The sequence below is a fragment of the Urocitellus parryii genome, chromosome 7 (assembly GCF_045843805.1).
Source record: "Urocitellus parryii isolate mUroPar1 chromosome 7, mUroPar1.hap1, whole genome shotgun sequence".
In the NCBI taxonomy this organism is placed as follows: domain Eukaryota; kingdom Metazoa; phylum Chordata; class Mammalia; order Rodentia; family Sciuridae; genus Urocitellus; species Urocitellus parryii.
In genome coordinates, this window is record NC_135537.1 from 129591845 (window position 1) to 129614934 (window position 23090).

Consider the following 23090-nt stretch of genomic DNA (forward strand, 5'->3'; position numbering starts at 1 on the left):
TAACAGGAAAAAGAATCAACTTGGTTCTTAGGCCCTCATCACCACTCACCTCCACAGGACCGTCTAAGAGTACTGAGTGGAGGAAATCAATATATTCGCCATCACCTGAGAACATTCCCACAGCTTCCCATTTGCCGCCGGACCCCCCAATCTGTAGAAAAGAGAAGTTCTTAATAGACTGGCCTGCCCAAGTTTGATATCTGCCTAGAAGTATTTGGACCTTTTGAGGGTAATTTCTTCTTCTCACCCCTCCTCTTAATATTACCAGTTCTAAAAAGTTCGGCACTGTGAAAATCTAGAGTCATGAACATCACTCCTGTTGGGAGGGCATGGTCCCCTCCAAAACCTTGGACACCTTGACATCACCATCCTTTCCCTGCCCTCCATCCCAGCATGGCCACCTCTACTGACCTTCTGGATTTTCAGCAATTTGATATTGTCAAAGCATTTTTTGAGATGTGGTTGCACAGCCTCTGGGTTGCGAGACTGGCCCAGAATCTCCAGTAGGTCATCATTGGATAAGAAGTAGAAGCGGGGGAAAATATGGCGCTTGGTCTCTAAATACATATCCAGAGACTTCTGAATGTCCTCCAAGATTGTATTCATTTCTATCAATTTGTCCAGGAGCCCTGGGAAGAAGAGCAGTGAATGACATTTGGTGGTCTTTTCACCATTGTCCTGAGTAGATCTGGAGTGCCCAACTCTATTTTCTTTGCCAGATATGGAATTTGGGGTTATAGATTGCCCTAAAGGTTTTTGAAAGCAGAGAAATATCCCCAATCCCTCTGTCATGTTTAGCCCATGCTCATCATTAACTCATTATTAAGTATTCGTTACGCACTATTATACATTCGTTATACATCGTCAGTGATTTCACAATTTCACTGTCCCATCAGTCTTGGAACAACTATCCTACTATCTACCTAAGAACTTGGGGCTCCACGAGTCAACCCAGCAGCTTCTGAAAATTAGAGATTATTCTCCATTTACATAATCCAACAAGTTAAATCAACCAATTTAAAAACCTATCCCTTGCACACAATGAAAATGGTCTGTAACCAATGGGGTTGCCAGTGTCCCTCATGACAGAGTAAAAAGGGTACTAGACTAGGAGACGGAAGACCACCACTCTAATGGCAGTTTTTACATCTACTAGCATGTTATTAACCTTGTTGAGTTTTGACCTATTTGTCTGTAAAATAGCAATAAGATCCATCTCAAAGGACAATTCAAGATATTCATAAAATGTATTCCCATTTGTAGGTTCCTGGTTGTCTTCACTTTTCTCCCAGCCTATTTCACTATTCCTTAGTTCTTGGTTTTCCCCTGTCTTCCCAGTTTCTAGTCTTTTCAAGATGCTGTGATTTCAAACAGTGTCTCCAGGCTGTTGGAGCCTTGAGAGATCACCTGAGTAACCCTGAAGACCATGGGGCCACTCAGTAGCCTCAGACCAGATGGATTTGTTCTGTGCATTCAACAGGAGGATTGATGTTCTTAGAGCTTTGCTAATAAATTGTTCCAAAATATAATCTTTTTAATTATCTCAAATATTGCCAGTTGTTGTCACTCACTTTGCATGTTGTTGACTTAAATTTTATCAGGATAATTAAAGTTATTTTTTTTTGGATGTGTACACTCAAGTTGCTCGGGAAAATGAAGAATCATTAGACTAGTCCTAGGCAAAATAAAGAAGTCCTCCATAGGCCCTCTGGAAATGTTCTTCTCAGGGTATCTGTCATTCTAGGTGCTCATTGCCAACCCTGACTCCCTGATTCTTTACCTAATTCACCCCAGTCATCTAGGCCTCAACATGTATACCCCTGATCCTTCTTCCCCAGTCCCTACCCCAACCCCATGTCTGTCAAAGCATCTACAATAAAGACTAGTTCATTTGATAAACTCATTAAAGCCAATGTAATAATAACAATAGTTAAAAATAACCAAGGGTTTTCTAGATACCATTTAAGGCTAGAAGTGCTTCACTTGTGTTATCTCATTTCCCTACAGCACCTTACTAAGTGTACTCACTGAATGAATCAGCTAGAGAAGAAGAATGGTTCTCCTTCAGGGCCACTGAGACACGATGCTGTTAATCACACACTACCTTTGTACCAAAAACTACACTGGGACTGTTACATACTCCTTTATAATCCTTACAAAAACCTGGTGAGACTGCTATCCTAACCTCCTAGAACAGATGAGGAAACTGTAGTATAGAGGACACAAGCTGCCCAAGACTACATTTCAGATTTGAACGCAGAGTTGTCTGATTCCAATCCCCATACCCCGTGCTCTTAACCTCTGTGTTGGATTCCATTCCCATACTTATTGCATTTGATTTGCTAAATTATTCTTATTCAATGCTTAGAAGAGGCAATGGTGACAGGAAGTGTTATAATGGTCAGGTATAAAATCAGTCTTTCAGTAAATAAAACATGTGGCCATATACATAGACCCAACTGAAGCTATGTCTAAGCAAGAAGCCATGGAGCTCTGACCTGGGTGGTGGGTGCTCCGAAGAGCATTATTGTCCTTGTTCATTCGGTCCATGATGGATTTCCAGTTGTTGTTGACCTGGTCAAATAAGGCTGATTCATTTGGCAGCTGCTTGCGGATGTCCTCTCCTAGGAAGATATTCTAAGGGGCCATGGAACTGGGGTGAGAAACTGTATCTCAGATACTCTCCTCTGTTCCCTGCTCCCAGACCAGGGATGATAACTGAATAGAAGACATAGAGCTTTAGGAACCAATGGGCAATATGTTCAAGTTCTAGAAGGGAAGTTGGGATTGGAAAGTCAGGTGGCTGGGTCCAAGAAGAAAAATGAAATGAAACTCTGGGAAGAACTAAGGCCTGCCAGGAAGGGAAGCTAAGGTGAGGGTTAAGAACCAAGGATTGGACTGCTGGATCCTAGATAAGGTGTAAACTTGAGAGACAGAAAAATGAAGTTGACAACAAGACAGATGTCTAGGTCCTAAGCCCACAAAGGTGTAGAAGAAGGAAGAGCTCGGGCACCGTGTCCTGACCTCCAGGTACATCCACTGACGCTGCACTGTGAGCACCATCTCAATAACCTCCAAAATGAGGGAGAGGCAACGTTCCCAGTGGTCCACATCCTTCTCAAAGGACTTCACAAAACGTGATGCCTTCATGGTCGACAGAGCTACCTGGTTATCTTCCAGTGCCTGGAATACTTCTTCTGTACCTCTGGGCCACAAGGGGTCAAAGTCACAGTCCATGCCCATTTGCCAAAACTGGGTCCCCACTCCACTGCCCAGATCACATGGCCCTCCCCTCTCCTGTAGCCCTGGGTCCCTCTCTACCTGAGGCGGTGATGGCCCTTATCCTTGTAGGGAATTATATCTAGCTGTGTCGTGTCCCAGGTCTTGGCAATGTTTTGTAATGCCTGTGCAGAGAAGTTGAGGGCAGAAAGAACAATCACTATATCGTCCCCAAGGGGAAGACTAGCTGAAAGGGGCCCTCAGATTAGAAACAGTTGAAAGCCTGTGGGAGCGAGGATGGGAGAGGATTGAGTCATACCACTTCTATGGCCAGCTCTTTGGTTGCTGAGGCAGAGATTTCTGCAATCTTCTCCACATGCTGATCCATCCCAAGCGCCACAATCTGCTCCAAGGTGAAACTTTCAGATTCCTGATCAAACTCCCGTTGGATCTCATCCCTGATCTGGTCCCAGTGCCTGCAGCCCAAAACAAGAAGTCTGACTGAGAGGCCAGACACGAGGCCTCTTGGAAGGGTCAACATCATCCCTAGGGCTCAAGGGATAGAACATTTACCAAGTATGCTTGCGGCCCTGAGTTTCATCCCCAGAGCACATGCAAGCACACACACACACACACACACACACACGAATAAAAGAAAATCACTCCCTGTGCTTCTACCCACTGGGACATTATGATCTAGGTATTTATTAATTCATGATTCAACAGATTTTACTAGATAGGCTCTAAGGTGCAATCTTAGACACCCTGAGGAATACAAAGATTGATGCCACCCTCTAGGAGCTGATTCTCTGGAGAGGGAGTTAAGACAGGTGTGCACACGGAAAGCTCAATAAATCATTGCAGGTTTACACGGATCATGTGCTGAGACAAGTGCTTTATGTGAAACAGCACATTTAATCCTTACAACTACTCCATAAATTAGAAAGTATTACTATTCCATTTTGTAAGCAGAGAAACTGAGGCCTAGAGAGTTAAATAACATAAGAAAGTAAAGGGATTAAGTTATAATGTTTTGAGCAGTTTCATCACATAGGTGAAACGTTGCCAAAAACATTACACTGGAGGCAGTGCAAAAGAATTAAAATTATTTCTCCAAAATAGGTGAAATCAACATAAGTGTCCATCAAACAGATAAAGAAAATGTAGCAGAATATTATTACACCTTTAACAAAAAGGAAATTCTGCCATTTGTGGCATCACGGATGAACCTGGAGGACTTTATGTGAAATGAAATAAGGCAGCACAGGAAGACAAATATTAGATTATCTCATTTATATGTTCAATCTAAAGAAGTCAGATCACAGAAGCAGAGTAGAATGGTGGTTCCCAGGGGCTGGGGGTGGGAGGAGGGAAGCGAGATGTTGGTCCCGTACAAAATTTCAGTTAGATAGGAGCAACAGTTTGAGAGATCTATTGTACAACATGATGAAGATAGTTGATAACAATGTGTTGTATGCTTGAAAAAAATCACTGAATAGATTTTAAATGTTCTCACCACGCACACAAAAAATAAGTACTGAGGTAATCCATATGTTAATTAGCTCAAGTTAACTATTTCACAATGTATACATATCTCAAAAAAGTCAAGTTGTACGTTATAAATATAACGTAATTTTTGTAAATTTGGGGGCTGGGTTGTGGCTCAGTGGTAGAGTGCTTGCCTAGCATGTGAGGCCCTAGGTTCGATTCTTAGCACTGTATATAAATAAATGAATAAAATAAAGATCCATCAAAAACTAACAATGTAAATAAATAAATAAAATAAATAAGTAAATTGGGTGGGGGGGTTGGAGGTATAGCTCAGGGGCAGAGTGTTTGCTGAGCATGTGTGAGGCCCTGTATTCATCCCCAGCACCTTGAAAAAGATAAATATATAAAAAGTGAAAAACAAAAACATTTCAATTTATTATTATGTTTTATCAGTAGTTGGACACAATACCTTTATTTTACTTATTTATTTTTAGGTGGTGCTGAGGATGGAACCCAGGGCCTCGCCTGCCTTGGGCAAGCGCTCTATCGCTGAGCCCCAGCCCCAGCCCTGAAAAACAAAAGCATTTAAAACAAACAAAACAGATGCACCCAAGAGGCCAGCTGTGGATGCTGTGGCGGGGAGGACTGAAAGGAGCAGGAGGTAGCCCAGGCCAGGCGAGCAGAGCAGTCGCCCTGGAAGCCGAGGGGCAGCTCACCTGTCTCTGAGGGCAGGGTTCCGCAGGTCTGAGATGAGAGGCATGGTCCTCTTGAACTGCTCTATTTTGGAGCGAGTGGTTTCAATGATTTCCCAGTTTTTGTCCTGAGCAGAAGTGGGAAGAATTAGAAGACCCAAAAGGCCTTTTGGAGACCAGTCCCCCTTCCTCAGATGGCCCATCTGCGCGTCCCTGTCCTGTCTCCACGCACCTTATACTCTTTGGCTAGTCTGGTGAGGCGACGGAACAGCCCATGGGCCATAGACTCCATGGCCTCCGTTTGCAGGGTCAGGAACCGGCCGGTCTTCCACTGGCTCCAGTTCTCCTCCCAGTCCCGGGTGATCTCCCACACTTGCTGCAGTGCATCGAGCTCCTGCATGGCAGGCAGCAAGTCATCAGGTGAAGTGGCCCCAGTCTAGTTCCTCCCTGACAGTTGCTCATTTGCTCCTCTCATTCCTCCAGAGCTGGTCCCTCCAGGGTATAGCACTGCCTCCCCAGTTCATTTTGCTTGCCTTAAGGGCTCATCAAATGATAAGCACATAAAAAGATCCTCAACATCATTAGTCACTAGGGAAATGCAAATTAAAAACCTCAGTGAGAGATATCACTTCACACCCACTAGGATGGCAAGAACCAAAAAAAAAAAAAAAATTAAAAGAAAAATAAGCATTGGCAAGGACACAGAGAAAAAATAGGAATCCTAGTACAGTGCTAGTGGGAATATAAAATGGTGCAGCTGCTATGGAAAATAGCTTTGGCAGTGCCTCAAACACTTCAACAGAGTCACCATATGATCCAGCAATTCTATTGCTAGGCTTACACCCATGAGAATTAGAAACAGGTGTTCAAGCAAATATAAGTATACCCATGTTGGTAGCAACACTATTCACTACAGCTGAAAGGCTGAAACAACCCAAACACCCACAACTGGAGAATGGATGAACAAAATGGGGTGAATTAAAAAAAACAATGGAATATTACTAAGCCATAAAAAGGAATGGAGTACTGATGCATGCTACAACATGGATGAAAATTGAAAGATACTATGTCAAGTGAAAGAAGTCCAGAGGCAAAAGGCCACATGTGGTTCTGTTTGTGTGACATGTCTAGAATGGGCAGATCCATATACATGGAAAATAGATCAGTAATTGACAGGGGTGGAGGAGAGAGGGGATGGGAGTGACTGCTAAGGCATTTGTAATCTCCTTTGGGGGTAATAAAATGTCTTGGATCTAGACAGAAGCAATGGCTGTGAATGCCACTGGATTGCTCATTTTAAAATGGCTAATCATGTCATGAGAATGCCACTACATTCTAAAAAAAACTACAAGTGAGCTCATCTCCCCAGGCCAGCTGTGTTTTCAAGACCCTTGGGTACTGTTCTCCTGACCCTTGCTCCTCATCCCTGGTTCCCTCAGGGGCCTATCTCAGCAAGACACCTTCTCCAGGTTCTGAAGGTCCTTGGAGGCCGGTTGCTCGATCTTGAAGATGCACAGGTTGGAGCGGAGAGCGTTTTCTTCTTCACGCATGGCCATCAACATGGCCCGCAGCTGTGCGATCTGTTCCAGGGCCACCACGTAGCCCACGTTGCTGGTGAAGGGGCCTGGGGAGTTTCAGGGGCAGCTCAGTTTCCTGCTCAATTCCCTGGTACCCTGAAAGGATGGCTATGGTCCTCCTATCTCTTTGTAGGCAAGTCTCACTTCTTACATGAGAGAGGGAAAGGATGGAGAGTAAGAGGGAATACAGGCAGCACTGAGAAAATGATAAGTGTGGCTGGAGAATCAGAAACAGGTGGAATATGGGCAGGTGAGGTAAGAACACTGGAGATATGAGCCGGGCTGCGGCCTTCACCCCAAAACCAGTGACAATAGCTGCGCTCATCCTCTTCCCTGCTGAGGACTCTTTCCTCCTCCCATTCTGTTCTCTCCTTCCCAGGACAGAGGCTAAAGAAGGGCAGAGGGCTGGGGCTGGGGCTCAGGGGTAGAGTGCTTGCCTAGCACTTGTGAGGCACTGGATTCGATTCTTAGCACCATCACATAAATAAATAGTTATTATGAAAAGAAGAAGAAGAAGGCGGAGAGGTGGCGCAAGAGTACCTTTGAAGCTGAAATCTTCCAGAAGGTTGTGGGCTTTCTTCTTGAAATCATCAGCAGAGTGAATAAGGCCTGTCTTGAATTTTTCCTTGTGTTTCTTGAGCATTTGTTCACTTTCCATCAAAGTTTGTTGGAAAGCGACCCACTCCCCATTCAGACTGTCCAGCATCTCTAGCACCTGGGTACATCAGAGAGAGGAGGAGGAGCCATGAACAGGACGACTGTCCTTCTCACAAATGTTTTGTTGTTGCTAGAATGGAACCCAGGGCCTTGTGCTGCTAGGCAAGTGCTCTACCATTGAGATCCACCCCAGTCCTTCGCTAGTGTTTTTAAGGTCTCTTTTTTGATTCTCTAGATTAGAGTTCATAGACAAGCTTTTTGGGGAGGATGGGGTCTCACTGTGTTGCCCACGCTGGCCTTGAACTCCTGAGCTCAAAGGATCCTCCCAACTCAATCTGAGTAGCTATTACAGGCTCATTTCCCTACATGCAGCTCATGGATGAGTTTCACAGGGACAATGAGGACCCAAGAAATCAAGCAGGGAGTTGCTGGGCCTAAAAGAACGCTATACACTGGACAGAAATACCATTTGAATTAGCTTTGCTCTCAGGGGTTGAATCTTGAGCCTCTTCCTCCTCTCTCTTCTCTGCACTGCCCCCTGACAGCACCACAGTTCCCCACAAACTGCTGCCACCGGTATGGGTTTAACTTGGGTGCACCAAAGAACTGCTGGAACTTACATCATCTGGAACCGGCACCTCGTACTTTTCCAGAATGGTAAATTGCTCGTGGATGGGAGGGATCTGGCTCTCCACGTTGGGCAAATCGTGCTGCAGTGTATCCATGAGCTGCAGACTGACCCCTAGTTCCTCTAGTGTCTGTGGAGGGCGGCTGATTCTAAAGGCCAGCAAAGGGAGCACCATAGGCAGAAAGCGCAGGACCTCCCCGGCCCCCACCTTCACACCTGCGGGAGCCCGCCCTACTTCTCTGCATTCTCCTTCAGGTAAGTATGCAGCTCCAGCAGGCGCCCCGCGGCCATCTCCTTGAGCAGAGTTGTGAACTTATTCTGCCACTCATTGCAATGCTGCACCAGCGAGAACTTGAGGTGTGAACAGTCCAGGAGCACGAACTGGATGTTGAGGACCGTCTCCTCCTTCTGCACATTGTTAGCCACTTCTGTGTAGCTGTAAGAACCTCAGATTTGCACTAGCATGTTTTCTTTCTTCCCAGATGTGCCCCTTGTCCCAATACTGGTTCAGGTTCTTATTTCCTTCCATCTCTAGAGGGTTCTCTTACTTCCAGGTGTCTCCTGGGCCAACCCATCCCCAGAAGACAACTGTGACTGTGTCAATTTCCCAATCACCCACTACAAGGGACTGGAGATGCAACTGAGTGGTAGAGCCCTTGCCTAGCATGCACAAGGACCTGGGTTTGATCCTCAGCACTGCAAAAAATAAAACAAAGCCCAACCACTGGAGATGAAATAATGGTCATACTCCTTCTTCTGATATCCAAGGTCTTAGAGTTGCCTGGGTCTGAATTGAGCTCATGTTTTGCTGCTTTCTAATTTGTGACTATGTTGCCCAGGCTGGCTTTGACCTCCTGGGCTCAAGCGATCCTCCTGCCTCAGCCTCCCAAGTAACTGGGACAACAGGGTCCTGCCATTGTGCATAGCCCAAGTATTTTTTTTTTAAAGAGAGAGTGAGAGAGGAGAGAGAGAGAGAGAGAATTTTTTTTAATATTTATTTTTTAGTTCTCGGCGGACACAACATCTTTGTATGTGGTGCTGAGGATCGAACCCGGGTCGCACGCATGCCAGGCGAGCGCGCTACCGCTTGAGCCACATCCCCAGCCCCCCAAGTATTTTTTTTTTGTTGTTGTTGTTGTTGTTTTGTTGTTTTTTAACTGTCCTAAATCTTCGTTTCCTCTTCTGTAACATGGCAGTGATAATGGAACACATCTCATGAGGTTGTTTAGAGGACCAGCTTCTGGATATAAGTCCCTTCGCATACTTCCCATGCTTTAGATTTCTCACTATGTGAGGAACATGCTTCTGGAGCTCAACTTTACCTCTGCTTGTGCTATTTCCTCTACATACAATGCCTTCCCCTCTGTGCATGCTGAAATCCTACCTACCCTATAAAGAGCAGCCTCAAAGTTACTTCATAAAGCCTTTTCCTCAAAGTTACTTCATAAAGCCTTTTTCTTTCTGCTGTAATATGGATTTTTAAATGTCCCCCCAAAGGTCCATGTATTACAAGCTTAGTCCCCAGCTTGCAATATTGAGAGTGGTGGATACCTTAAAAGGTGGGTCCCAGCAGGAAGCCTTCTGGACCCTGAGGGTTTACTGCTTTGCTCCTGCCATCAGAGACATCAGACCCAAAGCAATGGAGTCAACTGGTCATGCACTAAAACCTCCAAAACTATGGTTGAAGCAAACATTTTCTCTTTATGAGTCTATTGCCTTGGGTATTTGTTACAGTAACAGAAAGCTGATATCACAACTTCCATTGACCTGTCCTGGCACCTTATACACCTTAGTCATAGTGTGCATCACACTGAAGCTTGCATAACCACAACTAGTCCATTTGCACAGTTCCTTAGAGTTCACAAGGTGTTCTCACATATATTTGATGATCTCACAATGTCCTAAGGTAGGGAGCATAATATCTAATATCTATAGACACACAGTGCCTGCATCTGCCCTCTCCAGACCCTTTCCCTAGTTTCTGGGTTCTTTCCTCCTCCTCCAATTAATTCTTTACCTCCTCCAGATACTTGTCCCACCTTATCCACTCACCGAGCAATGTCAGCATCAAAAGAAGAGACAGGGGGGTTAAGGCGCTGGTAACGACGAATAAAGGAGTCCTTGTTGATTTCCCAGATTTCCCGATACATATCCCAGGTCTTGAGGTAGTTCTGCAGCAGACTGGCATTGTTAGTCATGCCACTGCTAATCTGGGCTTGGATCTTCTTAATGTCCTCATCTCGCTCTTGAAAGGATCCAGAAAGATACTTCTCGTTGATATCCATCCCAGCCCAAGTTCCAGCCTAGCCCCTGGGCACTGCCCTCTATCTTCCACTGTAACACCAGTTCCCGAAAGAAGTACTGCTCAAACATGACAATTATAAAACCATGGAGGAGGAAGAAAGTGAAAGTATGATTCTTAGTGTCTCCTCCACAAGATCAGAGATCTCTCCTGTGGGGCCTCTTCAAGCCAAGCTACAGTCTTAAACTTGTCTCTGCTCATTTCCCACCCAATTCCCAAATATCATGAGCATCAGTCACCTAATCTCTCCACCATCCCACCCCTGCTCCCTTCCCTGATCTGGACCCCTGACTGGATATTTCATGGAGATGACTGGCCCAATATGTCTGCAAACATCCCTGGTCTCTCCTTCTAGCTCCACGGAGGCCTAAGCCTCTGATAGTTCCACCCCTGACACTCCCCCTAGTGCTCACTCACCCACAATTATATGGATGGGATCCCGGTGAAATTTGCGCTTGGAGAGGATTTCGGGAAGGTGGCGGAAGACAGAGATGGTAGAAAAGAGGTGACTGCCAATGTCATTGACCACACCTGCCAAAGTCTGCAGAGTGGGTGAGAATTCCACCTGTGAGGAGCACAACAGAGAGGACCTTAGCACAGCCCATGGAGGAGACAAGCCTCAAGATTAGTGAGGCATGCATAAAGAAAATGTGAGACACATACATATGTATGTGTGTGTGTATATATGTGTGTGTGTGTGTGTGTGTGTGTGTGTGTGTGTGTGTGTGTACACACACAGAGTTTTATTCATCCATACATAATGAAATTATATCATTTGCAGGAAAATGAATGGAACATGAGAACATTATATTAAGTAAAATAAATCAAACTCAGAAAGTCAAGGCTCATGTTTTATCTTAAATGTAGACGCTAGAGAGGAAAAAGGAAAAGAAAGTTGAGTGGGGGGAATCTCATGAAAATTGAAAGGAGATCAATAGAGTAGAGGAAAGTGACCAGGGGAGGTAAGGAGGAGAAAGGGGAAATACTGGGGAGTAATACTGGGAAATTATATTGTTACATTGTTTGCATGTACAAATATGTAACAACAAATCTCCCCATATAATTTAATGCACCAATAAAAAAAATATGGAATTTTTAAAAAGACTGGTAAGGCTGAACGCTTCAGAACCAGATCCAGTGGCCACAGCTGAAAATCAAGGTCAAGGACCAAGTTTAGGAATCGAGGGAAATTGGTAAATAAGGTATGATAGCTTTGGGATGTTGACACACTGGTCCCTACCTTTGCTACACCTCCCTGCACATCATTCTGCAAAATGACAAGGACTCGGAAAAGTGGGTTTGGAGTGGACTTCCCATCCCCATTGATGGCCTTGGATAGTTCCAGCAGCGACCACTTCACATTCAGGCGCAGAGCATCCTCCATCATGTGGTCCAGCCGGATGGTGTACAGCATCCACTGCTGCTGAATCTGGTGGGAAAAGAACCAAGAGCAAAAGAAGCCCTCAGGGAATCCTGGGAAATGAGAAACAGCCAATATGGAAAGGAACAGGTGCTTAAATAAAAAGGCAAGATGCTGAGTTTGACAGGAAGATTGAAAGTGGACTGAATGCAGGACTACAGTAGGATGTTTGAGAAACACACACTGTTAAAAAAAAAAAAATGGAGGGTGGTGAGGACAAGAGAATGGTCCAATGGGACTTGGAGACTGTGGCTTTTTTAAACCACAAAGCCCTAGCCACAGGAGCCTACCTCAGGGCCATCATTCTTGAAGACTTCATAGGAGTTGGTCATGATGGCCACCACATCCTCGTGTAGGCTCATCAATTTCTGCTGTATAGCTGCCCGATGTTCTTTTTGGTCCTCCTCAAATTCCAGGTCCCTGTATACTCGTTTGCCACTAATTCGAACCAACAGTGTCTCTGACATCTCTTGGGCCCGCCAGCCAATGGTCAGAGTGGAAGCCTTGAAGTCATTCACAATCATCTGCACCTGGAGTCAGACCCCACCCATGGTCTGTAGATGGCCACTTTCTAGGAACTAATATATCTTCCACTGAACTGCCCCAGCACCATGCATACTTGGACACACCTCTGTTGGGGAGTTTCAGCTGGGAAAGAGACCCTCTGGACCTGATTCTACCCTCTCATCTGTCCTCCACCTAGAGTTGATGACTCACGAAAGTGCTTTCCTAAGCTCACTTAATTTCTTTTACAATACTCTCAGGTCTCTCCACCATTACCCAAGATTCAGGTATGGGTTACCATGCACCAGCCTCTCCTTCAATCTTGCAGCCCTTTAGGGTCTCCCAGTTATGGCTTACCTTACTGGCATGTATGCGGCAGTCCGTGATGAAGAAAGCACTGGCCCCCTTTAAGGCCCAATGCAGCTTCTTGAGTCCAGGGTGAATCTTCTTATCCAGGAATCGAATACGTTCTTTGAACAGGGCCTGCTCATCTTCGGACAGCAAGGCTATAATCCTGCATATAAGAAAGGACTGGTAGCTGGTGGGGACAAGTTCTGAAGACCTCTCCTCCACACCTGGAAAGCTCTGAAAGTTCAATTCTAGACTAGTGTTTTCCAAAGAAACTTTCTGTGGTGATGGAAATGTTCTACAATATGTGCTATTCGATACTGTATCCACTAGTTACATGTGACTATGGAGCCCTTGAAATGTGGCCTGTGGGATAAGTACCTGAAATTTTTATTTATTCATTTACTTACTTACTTATGATGCTGAACATTGAACCCAGGTCCTCATTCATGCTAGGTGGGTGCTCTTTACCACTGACCCACATCACTCATTATTTTTTAATTAATTATCTTAAATGGAAATAACCACATGCAGGGAGAAGCTCCATACTGAATATGGCAGGTCTAGACACTCAGATGCTTTGTTCCATCCCCTTAGACTTTCACTAGACTGAGAAAGATACCTTCTGTGGTCTGAATTATTGATTTCCCCAAATTCATATGAAATCCTCACTCCCAAGGTGACTGTATTAGGCAGCGGGGCCTTTAGAAGGTGACTGGGTCATGAGGATAAATAGAGAAGGCCTGAGAAAGCTCCCATCTCACATGGGGACACAGTGAGAAGGTAATCATCTATGAACCAGGAAATGGGCCTTTATCAGACACTGAATCTGCCTGAAACTTCACCTTGAACTTCCCAGCCTCCATAACTCTGAGTAATGAATTTCTGTTGTTTTGGTATTTTTGTTATAGCAACCTGAACTTACTAAGACAGTACTTAACCCAGGACAAGGCCTCACTCCAGAGATGGGTAACAGGGGGTTCAGAGACCAAAGGGATAGGGGTGAGATGGGAACAGCATGGCCTTGATTCAATGACTCTGCTGTCATTCTGTGTCCATGACCCCAGTGTGGCCCAGTTTCATTCTTAGGGAAATGCCCTGTGAGGTGGGAAGGAATCTGGTTGTTTTTGCTCTCTTCTCTAAAGCTGAAAAACATAACTACAAAGGACAGGAATCATTATGGGGCCACAAGAGAAAGCATAGGGAAACTTCTGTGTGTGTGATGGACAAAATGTAAAAGACAAACTGTAGGAAATGGACAACATCGTGGGGCAGAGAAGACAAAGAGGAGGAATGAAATAGCATCTAGAAGGGCTGCAGTGAGGCCTGGAGCCCTACCTGTTGTAGTCTCGAGCAACGAGTAGCAGATTCTCCCGCAGAATGCGCAGGTCCTCTGCTCGTTCAGCTACGTTCACCACGTAATGGGGTATCTCAAACAGCAGCCGCTCCCAGTAGTCAATCTCCAAAAAGAGAATCAGAAGGGTCCTTGAGAGGAAAAAAAAAAAAAAAAAAACAGCAGAGCACTTGAGGGGACTGCTCAAGGGGATAAACTGGAACCAACAGTGGAACAAGGGGCTTGGGACTGGGAAGCACAAAAGAACAGAGTTAGGAGATGAAGTGGAACTTCCAAGTGACAAAGACTGACCAGACACAGTTACATTTGCTCTTTCCCCAAAATATCAGAACAACAGTAAAGTCGATTTCTAGGTGTCAAAGGCATAGCCCACAGGTGTGAGGAGATGACAATTAAGGAATTCTGGAAGTTGAAAAGCTGATGACTAAGGAGCGAGGGGGAATCACAAGCCAGGGGTGGGGACAAACCCCAGGGGTGGGGCTTTCTTTTTTGAAAGGGCAGGGATACTGGGGATTGAATTCAGGGACACTCAACCACTGAGCCACATCCCCAGCCCTATTTTATATTTTATTTAGAGACAGGGTCTCACTGAGTTGCTTAGTGACTCGCCATTGCTGAGGCTGGCTTTAAACTTGTGATCCTCCCGACTAAGCCTTCAGAGCCTCTGGGATTACAGGCATGTGCCACCGCACCCAGCTGTCAACTGGCTTTCTAAGGGCCAGGGGATGGTGGCTTCAAAGAAATCTCTTAGAAAAGCAGTTGAAGTTGGGACTCAAAGAGGAAGACCAGTGGAAAGTTGAAGAAACAGTTCTCTCCCTGTCTCTTCCCTACTAGGCACAGTAAAGAAGTGCCCTCCCCTTACCCAAGAAAGTCACGGAAGGTTTATTGTCTGGCAGAAGCAGTACAGAGACAAACAGGGAGCCTTTGGTTTGGGGGCCCCAGATGGAGTTGAAGGAGAGAGTGAGTTCCTGAAAGCAGAGGGAGTTACATACTGAACATTAAGACCCAGCCTTCTTTCCCACTCAGAAACCCACCCTCTGGAAGCAGGACCTATGCTCCCAGGAACGTTTAGAAAATTCTTTTCTGTGGCCTCTGACCAGCCTAAAAGAACAAGTCTAAGGATGTTGACCTTGAGAGTCACCCTGAAAACAGCCCACCCAGATGGCTCCACAGTGAGGTTCACAGTTGACAAGCCCTACCTGTCTCTCACCAGAGCTTCCAATGGCTTCCAATTCCCTTCCTTAAGAATGAACACAACCCCAAGGATCACAAGACATTAGATTCTGCCTTTCCTAGCACTGATGGTAGAGGCCCAAACAAACAGAAGCTAGAAGGGAACAAGAAGACTGCTCAACTCAATAAGAAAAGCCAACAAGATTGTCACTAACATCCTCAGAGAAATAAAGAGACAGAGAAGAGCATCCATGAAACAAGAATATGATGCTACAAAAAGGAACACTAAAAGGGTTGGGGTTGTGGCTCAGTGGTAGAGCACTTGCCTAGCACATGTGAGGCACCGGGTTCAATTCTCAGCACCACATAAATAAATAAATATTTTTTTCTTTTTTAAAAAGGAACATTATAAAAACTCTTAGAAGTTAGAAATAATAGTAGAAACATTTAAAAATCAAAAGAAAGATCAGGCATGGTGGTACACACCTGTAATCCCCATTAACCACTAGGGAAGCTGAGACAGGAAAATCAAAAGTTCAAGGCCAGCTTCAGCAATTTTGTGAGACCTTGACTCCAACTTAAATAAAAAGAGCTGGGATGTAGCTCAGTGCTTACCTAGTATATGCAAAGCCTTGGATTCACTCCCAAATACAGAAAAAAATAATTGAAAGACATAAAATTGACAGAAATCTCTCAGAAGGTAGAGAAAAAGAGTGGGGGGTGAGAGAGGACTTTCTGTGGAAAAAAGAATAGGAAACATTTCATTAATAATGTTGAGTTTTTTAAAAATGTACTATAATGGTAATGTTTGGGGAATACTGGGTTGATTATTAAAAATTACTTTTACTTCTTTTTCCCTTATTAAATGGCTGCATTTTAAGCTGCATATGCAACCTTCATCCTAAGCACCTGAATTTTCTCACATCTGATGAATTTCTCCTCCTTCCTACTCCAGCTGCCACTACCCTGTCACATCCTGGAACTTGTTCACAGTTCCTCCACATCTAACACACCCATTCACACAACCCCAGTCCAGATGCGTCCTCCTCCCTCCCACTCCAGAACTTTCCTCAAGTTTTCCCAGCCCACCAGTTCTCTGACCTCAGTGGGTCCTTTAGGCCCACAGGCCATGGTACTGGCTCTCAGACCCCTCCTATCTTCACTTCTTCCTCCACAGTCTCAGCTGTCTTTTATTTTGTTATTTATCTAATTATTTATTGGTGCTCATGATTGGAACCAGGGTCTCATATATGCTAAGCACACATTTCCTCTACTGAGCTACACCCCAGCCCTTGCCCTTTATTTTAACCATTCTCTTGCCAAACTTCACTCTTCCATCTCCTTGCTTAGTCTAAACCACCTAACATAAACCCCAAACTGGTGAAATCCACTGTCCTTCACACCGAGCCCTGAGTAATGCTGGAGAAAGCTACCAGGCCATGAAGACTAGCTCACTGCCCTCTCAAGGTCCCTCTCCCACCAGGCTCCCCAGGCTGCCTCCTGCTCTCTCAAGGGACTATTTGCAAGTCCTTTCCCCTTTTCTCAAAGCTGTTCTCCCACACCTCCAACAGAAAGCCTCACCTCCTAGTCACAGGAGGGAAAAAAAAAAAAAAAAAAAAACCTCCATCCACTTCCTGCTATAAAATTTCTAAACTTACCTGTCTCCACAGCTAGACTCATTCCATTTATGACAGGAGAGCAGGAGAGTCCCTCCTCCCACAGAAGTTGAACCCTCCTCCGGGATTCTGGTCTAACGCTGTTTCCTGCCATCTTCTCGAACTCTCCTCTACCTTCAACCTACTTGTTTCTTCCCATGATTGAAATACAGCCAAGTTTCTATGGCCTTAAAAAAGAAATAAAAGAAAAGCAACCCTCCCTTGACTCCTATCCTCCTGCAAGCAACACATTTTCCTCCCCCTCACAACCTGCCTTCTTTAAAGAATCCTCCTAAAAGATTCTCTTTTATTTCCTTTCTTCCCATTCACTCTCACCCCCAGAGAGGAGGCTCCCCACCCACCCCAACTCTAAAACTGCTCTCATCAAGCTCACCAGGATTCTTATAGCCAAGATTCCCTTGGGGTGCTTCTCAGCACTTCTCATCTCTCTGTAGGTCTTAACATCCCAGTGAAATACTCCCCACCTTCTTCCAACTCTCTTCCCTGACTTGTGGAACACAGTTCTCCCCCACTCTGCTCTTGCCTGCGTAGAAGCACCCTCCTCTCTCCAGAGTCCCTGGAAATCATTCAGCTAAGTGCTGGATCACAGTAAAGAATCTGCTTTCCCTGATGCTTTCTTTAACTGTGGGCTCCTCAAGGTTCTTCATGTCCAATAATTCTCCTTGGGTGGCATTATCCACTCCTGTGGCTTCAGCCACAACTACAAGCTGATCAGTCCTAAATGGCTGAATTCTGTATTTGCATGTGCTCCTGTCTGCTAGACATCTCTTCTGTTTGTCCCAGAGGCACCTCAAACTCAATGCGCTCATAAGCAGATGAATCATCTCGTTCAAAAACTTGGAACACCCCAAGGAGAGCAGCACTAACCTACACAAGAACCAAGTCTTCTCCTTCAGCCTCACCTTCCAACCTCCTACCAGCTCCTTTTGGTTTTGTATTCTAAAGCAAACTTCAGAAATTCTGAAATGTCCAAGGAAAGTGTAGCTTCAGTGTGATGATAAATGGCAACTGACACTTGGCCTAACGCTGAGCTAAAAAGTTGCACACTCCATCTAAAAGGGCCATGACCACAGGGCTCCTTGCAATTGTGGCATTTGGGAATGTGGTCCCAATGTGGCCATGCTTTCTGATTTTTCAAGAGAAAGTGGATCTTTTTGTAAAAACTCCTGAGTTTTAAGTATTTTTTTAATTCTTTTTTATAGTTGTAGATGGACAGCATACCTTTATTTTATTTATTTTTGTATGTGGTGCTGAGGATCAAACTCAGTGCCTCATACATGCTAGGCAAGTGCTCTGCCACTGAGCTACAGCCCCAGCCCTGAGTTTTAAGTATTAATGACCAATTCTATTGAAAATAATTATTAGGGATTTCTGGATTGCTGGCAGTATTCTGTCCTTGAATAGGGTGGTAGATGCAAGGGCATTTATTTTATAAGACTATTTATTAAACTGAACATACAAATTTTAAGCAGGTCTCTATGTATATGGTATGCTTTATGATAAAAAAACATCTTTTACAAGAAAAATATTTTAAACAAGATATTTGTAGAAAGTGGCAGGGTACAAAATTAACATAAAAATCAAAGCTCCTGCCGTGGTGTGAGGCATTTGTGGCGGAGCATGCCTGTAATCCCAGCAACTCAGGAGGTAAGGCAGGAGGATCACAAGAATACAGCCAGCCTCAGCAACTTAGTGAGGCCTAAGCAATTTAGCAATACCCCGTCTCAAAATAAAAAATAAAATGGGCTGGGGATATGGCTCAGTGGTAAAGACCCTGGGTTCAATCCCTGGTACCAAAAAAAAAAAATAAAAATAAAAACAAGCTGCCAAGTACAAAAACTGTAACTAGTTAGACATTATCATGTGAGGAAAGAAAATAATGATAATTAAACCAATAATTAGAAGTTATTATACACACCCTAGATATATCGATATATATATTGACTTATGAACAAAAAGCAGGTCTTAAAAAGAAAATGCTATTTGGGGATAGAAAAATACTGAAAATCATGAAGATATGCATTAATCTAAAGTTAACCTATAAATTTAATCCAATCTCTATTTTTATAAAAATAGGAATGAAACTATTTTTTAGAACAAAATATATTGGTTCAAATTCTTATGGGAAATAAAGATTAAAAATAGCCAAGGAAATGGAAAAAAAAAAAAAAGGAGAGTAATGAGGACAATAATTAAAACAGTGTGGATCCTGCACATGACTAGACAGAAACTCTAGACCAGAACAGTGAATTGCAAAATAAGAGATAGATGTGGGAATTTGTTATTATAAAGATAGCAGTTCAATAAAAGAGATTAGGGTGCTGTGGATGTAGCTCAGTGCTAGATCTCTTCCCTAGCATATGTGAGGCCCTCGACTCAGTCCCTGGCACCACGCACCACCACCACCACCACCACCACCACAACATCATAATAATAATAATAATAAGTGAAATTAGGTCTATTGGCTAGCAATCTGGAAAAACATACAAAAATTGGGCTGGGGTTGTAACTCAGTGGTAGAGCCCTTGCCTGGCATTTGTGATGCACTGGGTTCCATCCTCAGTAAAAATAAAAAAATTTAAAAAGGTATTGAGTCCATCCATCTACAACTACAAAAAAATTTTTTAAAAAAAAATACAAAACTCTAGTTGAATCTGTACCTTTCTCCCTAACCAAATAAATTTCAAAAGGATCAAAGATCTAAATGTAAAGAATAAAATCAGAGAATACCTGAAGAATATTAGAACATTTTTAAAATATTTAATAAAATCACTTGATTTAAAAAATCTTTTTAAATAAAATTTCACCATTTAATCACAAAGGATTAAAGAATTTTCAACCTAAAAATATGCTTATAAAACTGCACTCTGAATATTACTGAAATATTACTTGGAAAGAATATTGAGGTGAAAATTCCAGAATATTTTTTTTGTCTGTTCTACAGGCAAGCCCTGCAGTAACAATATTGGAAATAATGTCCACTTTAAACTTTGCAAAGGATTATATTTTCATCTTCATAGGAAAATGACCTAATGAATGAAATTATTTTCAAGTGTTCATTTATTTGTGATACATGCATTAAGACATTGTAGAAAAAAATGCTTTTTTTTTCACTTTGAAGAACTACACTGAAGTATGCATTCTTTCTGAAACTGTCAAAATTTCTTCAGAGTGAGTAAAACTCTACCAAGTACCAATGACCAATGGATCACCAGACATTTGAGAAAAGCTTCTGAAGTAAAAGTAGAAAGTCAAAATCAAGGAAAATTACTTTCAAACTAGAATTCCAAACCCAGGCAAATGTCTAGTAAATAAAAGGCAGAAAACAGTAGTTAAAACAAACAAACAAACAGTTATTACCAACCATGCAAAAACTCAAAAAAATTAACTCCTTTTCATTATTGCTTGGAAAGCTACCAAAGGATGCACTCTATCTAAAGGCATAAATCAAAAGACAGAGGAAACAGAACATCAAACAAGGGGGCTGGAGATGTAGATACATGGTAAAGCACTTATTTAGCATAAATGAGGAATTCAATCCCCAGAACCACAGAGGGAAAAAAAAAAAAAAAAAAAAGATCAAACAAGAAAAGAGACTCAGGGAAGTTCCAGGGTGACCCCTCCATAAGAGACCTTGAAACCAACCAGTCAGACCAAACATAGGAGTGACGGATCAGATTTGAGAAAACTATGAAATAGCACATCTGACATGTCAGATTGCAAGGAAAAATATTATTCAAAGGAATTTTGTTGGTTTGTTTGGAAGAACTGCTAGTGAATAGTGTGCAGACAAAAATAGTAACTATCCAACTCAAAAAGACAAGATAACAGGGACTAGGGTTGTGGCTCAGTGGCAGAGCAATTGCCTTGCACATGTGAGGCCGAGGGTTCAAACCTCAGCACCACATAAAAATAAATAAACAAAAATAAAGATAAAAAAAAAAAAAGACAAGATAGCATGTAAACGTAAACAAGGAAAGAACTACAGGAACCTCCATTTACAGCCATGTGGGAAATGTTTCAAGGCCACCAGTGGAGGCCTGAAACTACAGCTATACATACTATACTATATTTTTTTGTTACACATCAATACATACCTATGATAAAGTTTAATTTTTAAATTAGGCACAGTAAGAAATTAACAATAAACTGGGCGTGTAATCCCAGTGGCTCAGGAGCAAAAGGATTGCAAGTTGAAGGATAGCCTCAGCAAACTTAGTTAGGCCTTAAGTAACTTGGAGAGACTATCTCTAAATTTAAATAAATAAATAAATAAATAAATAAATAAAAGGGCTGACGATATGGCTACACTCCTGGGTTAAACCCCCAGTATCAAAAGAGAGATTAACAACAATAATAATGAAAGAACGATTATAACTATATACTGTAATAATCATTTTCATTATGTGTGATCTCACTCTCTCAAGTCAAGACTAATTAATATTTTCTGAGCGCTGTTAAGGGGGAACCACTGTGTATCAATATATAATCACTCAGCTCAACAGTGGACAATAAAATAGAATCATAATAAAATAAACACAGAATATCAATTTAACCAGAAATTGTGTTACAGCTACTGAGGGGCTTGAATATATATGGGCACTTCTAGTAACATAAGTCTATTCTCATATGTTCTTCAAACTGAGGGCCTTGAATTTGTCCCTGCTCATAAACATCAGGACACACCCACTTGAGTAAGTATACTGGCCAGCAATATATCAAAATATTTCTTGATTTTTCTCATCTTGACCCAATTTTCAAAATAACACAAATTATCAAAATTTAATTAGCCAACAGGATAAATTCAGACAATATCTTCCTGAGGTTGAACTGAAAATCCTATAAGGAATCTTTTTTATAATGACATTCAGTCTTTTAGAAATTTGTCAATAAATTTTCAGAATGTAAATTTTATTTTATTTTAGTTATAGATGGACACAATACTTCAATTTTATTTATTTATTTTTATGTGGTGCTGAGGATCGAACCCAGTGCTTCATACATGCTAGGCAAGCACTCTACCACTGAGCTACAAGTGCAGCCCCAAATTTTATTTTATTGACAAATATAATTTCTCTTTTAAAAATGCATTTGGGAAATTGTTTTTGCAAAATATTTTATAATATATGCCCAGATATACAGTTAGGTAACAGAGGTAGGACAGGTGAGGCCAGCTGAGCTCAGTGCTGATTAGTCAGAATGAACAGATCAGTGGAGAATGTACTGGATAACAGGGAAAGAAAGAGAGGGAATCCCTCAGAACAAAAATCAAAGAGGCGTCAGTGTCCCCTCGCCTGCTCTGGGGAAATTCCACTCTGCTATTCAAAGAGTGATAACAGGGTATAGACGACATCTGGAATATGTTTGTGTTAAGTGCCATCTGCAAAGCTGGTCTGGTCATAAAATGTGGTAAAAGCTGATTTGGACCTCAGAGTTCAAATATTTGAGATATAAGGTGGGATAACAAAAGCACTTGTGGCATAAAATAAATACTATTAGGGACTGGAAATCTCCTAGAACTAAAAAAGAGTCAGTCTGAAGACCATCAGGACATTTAAAAAAATATGCTTATTTCAAGATCTTAACCAGACCTTGAACATGAAGAGTAAACCTGATAAAGTTATCTGTGCTCCTGGGGAGTGTTAATAAGGTTTGGAAACTGAAATTCTCTTGAATTTCTTTACAGGCTTAATGAGCCCAAACTTTTCAAAATCCTTCACTATAATCATGTTCTTTCTCATCCATTATTTATGGGATTGAGGCTTATCTTAAAACCACAAAGTATAAAGCATCTTATATCTCTCTAGAAAACAACTGCCAAAGGACAGGAACAGTTACCTCTATTTGGAAGAAGTGTCTATTATTTGGGTTTCAGACAAACCCTGGTCATAAATATTTGGCCCAAAATTGCCTTGTTAAGCTCTACTATAAAGATTATGCACTGGGTGTGGTAGGGGAAGCCTCTAATCCCAGCCATTCAGGAGGACCAGGTAGGAGAATCACAAGTTCCAAGACAACCTCAGCAATTTAGCAAGACCCTGTTTCAAAA

General features: G+C 42.7%; 1 protein-coding gene across 2 annotated transcripts in view; it reads right to left on the reverse strand.

Annotated features, from left to right (window-relative positions):
- The window catches only part of Dnah2 (dynein axonemal heavy chain 2), a 103744-nt gene that overhangs the window by 55484 nt on the left and 25170 nt on the right, over nucleotides 1-23090 (reverse strand). For both annotated transcript variants that reach the window (XM_026390568.2, XM_077800793.1), the window contains exons 13-30: nucleotides 14177-14323; nucleotides 12848-13004; nucleotides 12277-12516; nucleotides 11807-11995; nucleotides 10984-11131; nucleotides 10317-10509; nucleotides 8500-8700; nucleotides 8257-8413; nucleotides 7520-7694; nucleotides 6863-7026; nucleotides 5635-5796; nucleotides 5427-5530; nucleotides 3539-3695; nucleotides 3322-3404; nucleotides 3025-3205; nucleotides 2499-2637; nucleotides 412-629; nucleotides 50-151 (exon numbers count right to left, since the gene is read on the reverse strand). In XM_026390568.2, the coding sequence (XP_026246353.2) occupies nucleotides 50-151; nucleotides 412-629; nucleotides 2499-2637; nucleotides 3025-3205; nucleotides 3322-3404; nucleotides 3539-3695; nucleotides 5427-5530; nucleotides 5635-5796; nucleotides 6863-7026; nucleotides 7520-7694; nucleotides 8257-8413; nucleotides 8500-8700; nucleotides 10317-10509; nucleotides 10984-11131; nucleotides 11807-11995; nucleotides 12277-12516; nucleotides 12848-13004; nucleotides 14177-14323 (2917 nt within the window). The remainder of the gene's footprint in view (nucleotides 1-49; nucleotides 152-411; nucleotides 630-2498; nucleotides 2638-3024; nucleotides 3206-3321; nucleotides 3405-3538; nucleotides 3696-5426; nucleotides 5531-5634; nucleotides 5797-6862; nucleotides 7027-7519; nucleotides 7695-8256; nucleotides 8414-8499; nucleotides 8701-10316; nucleotides 10510-10983; nucleotides 11132-11806; nucleotides 11996-12276; nucleotides 12517-12847; nucleotides 13005-14176; nucleotides 14324-23090) is intronic.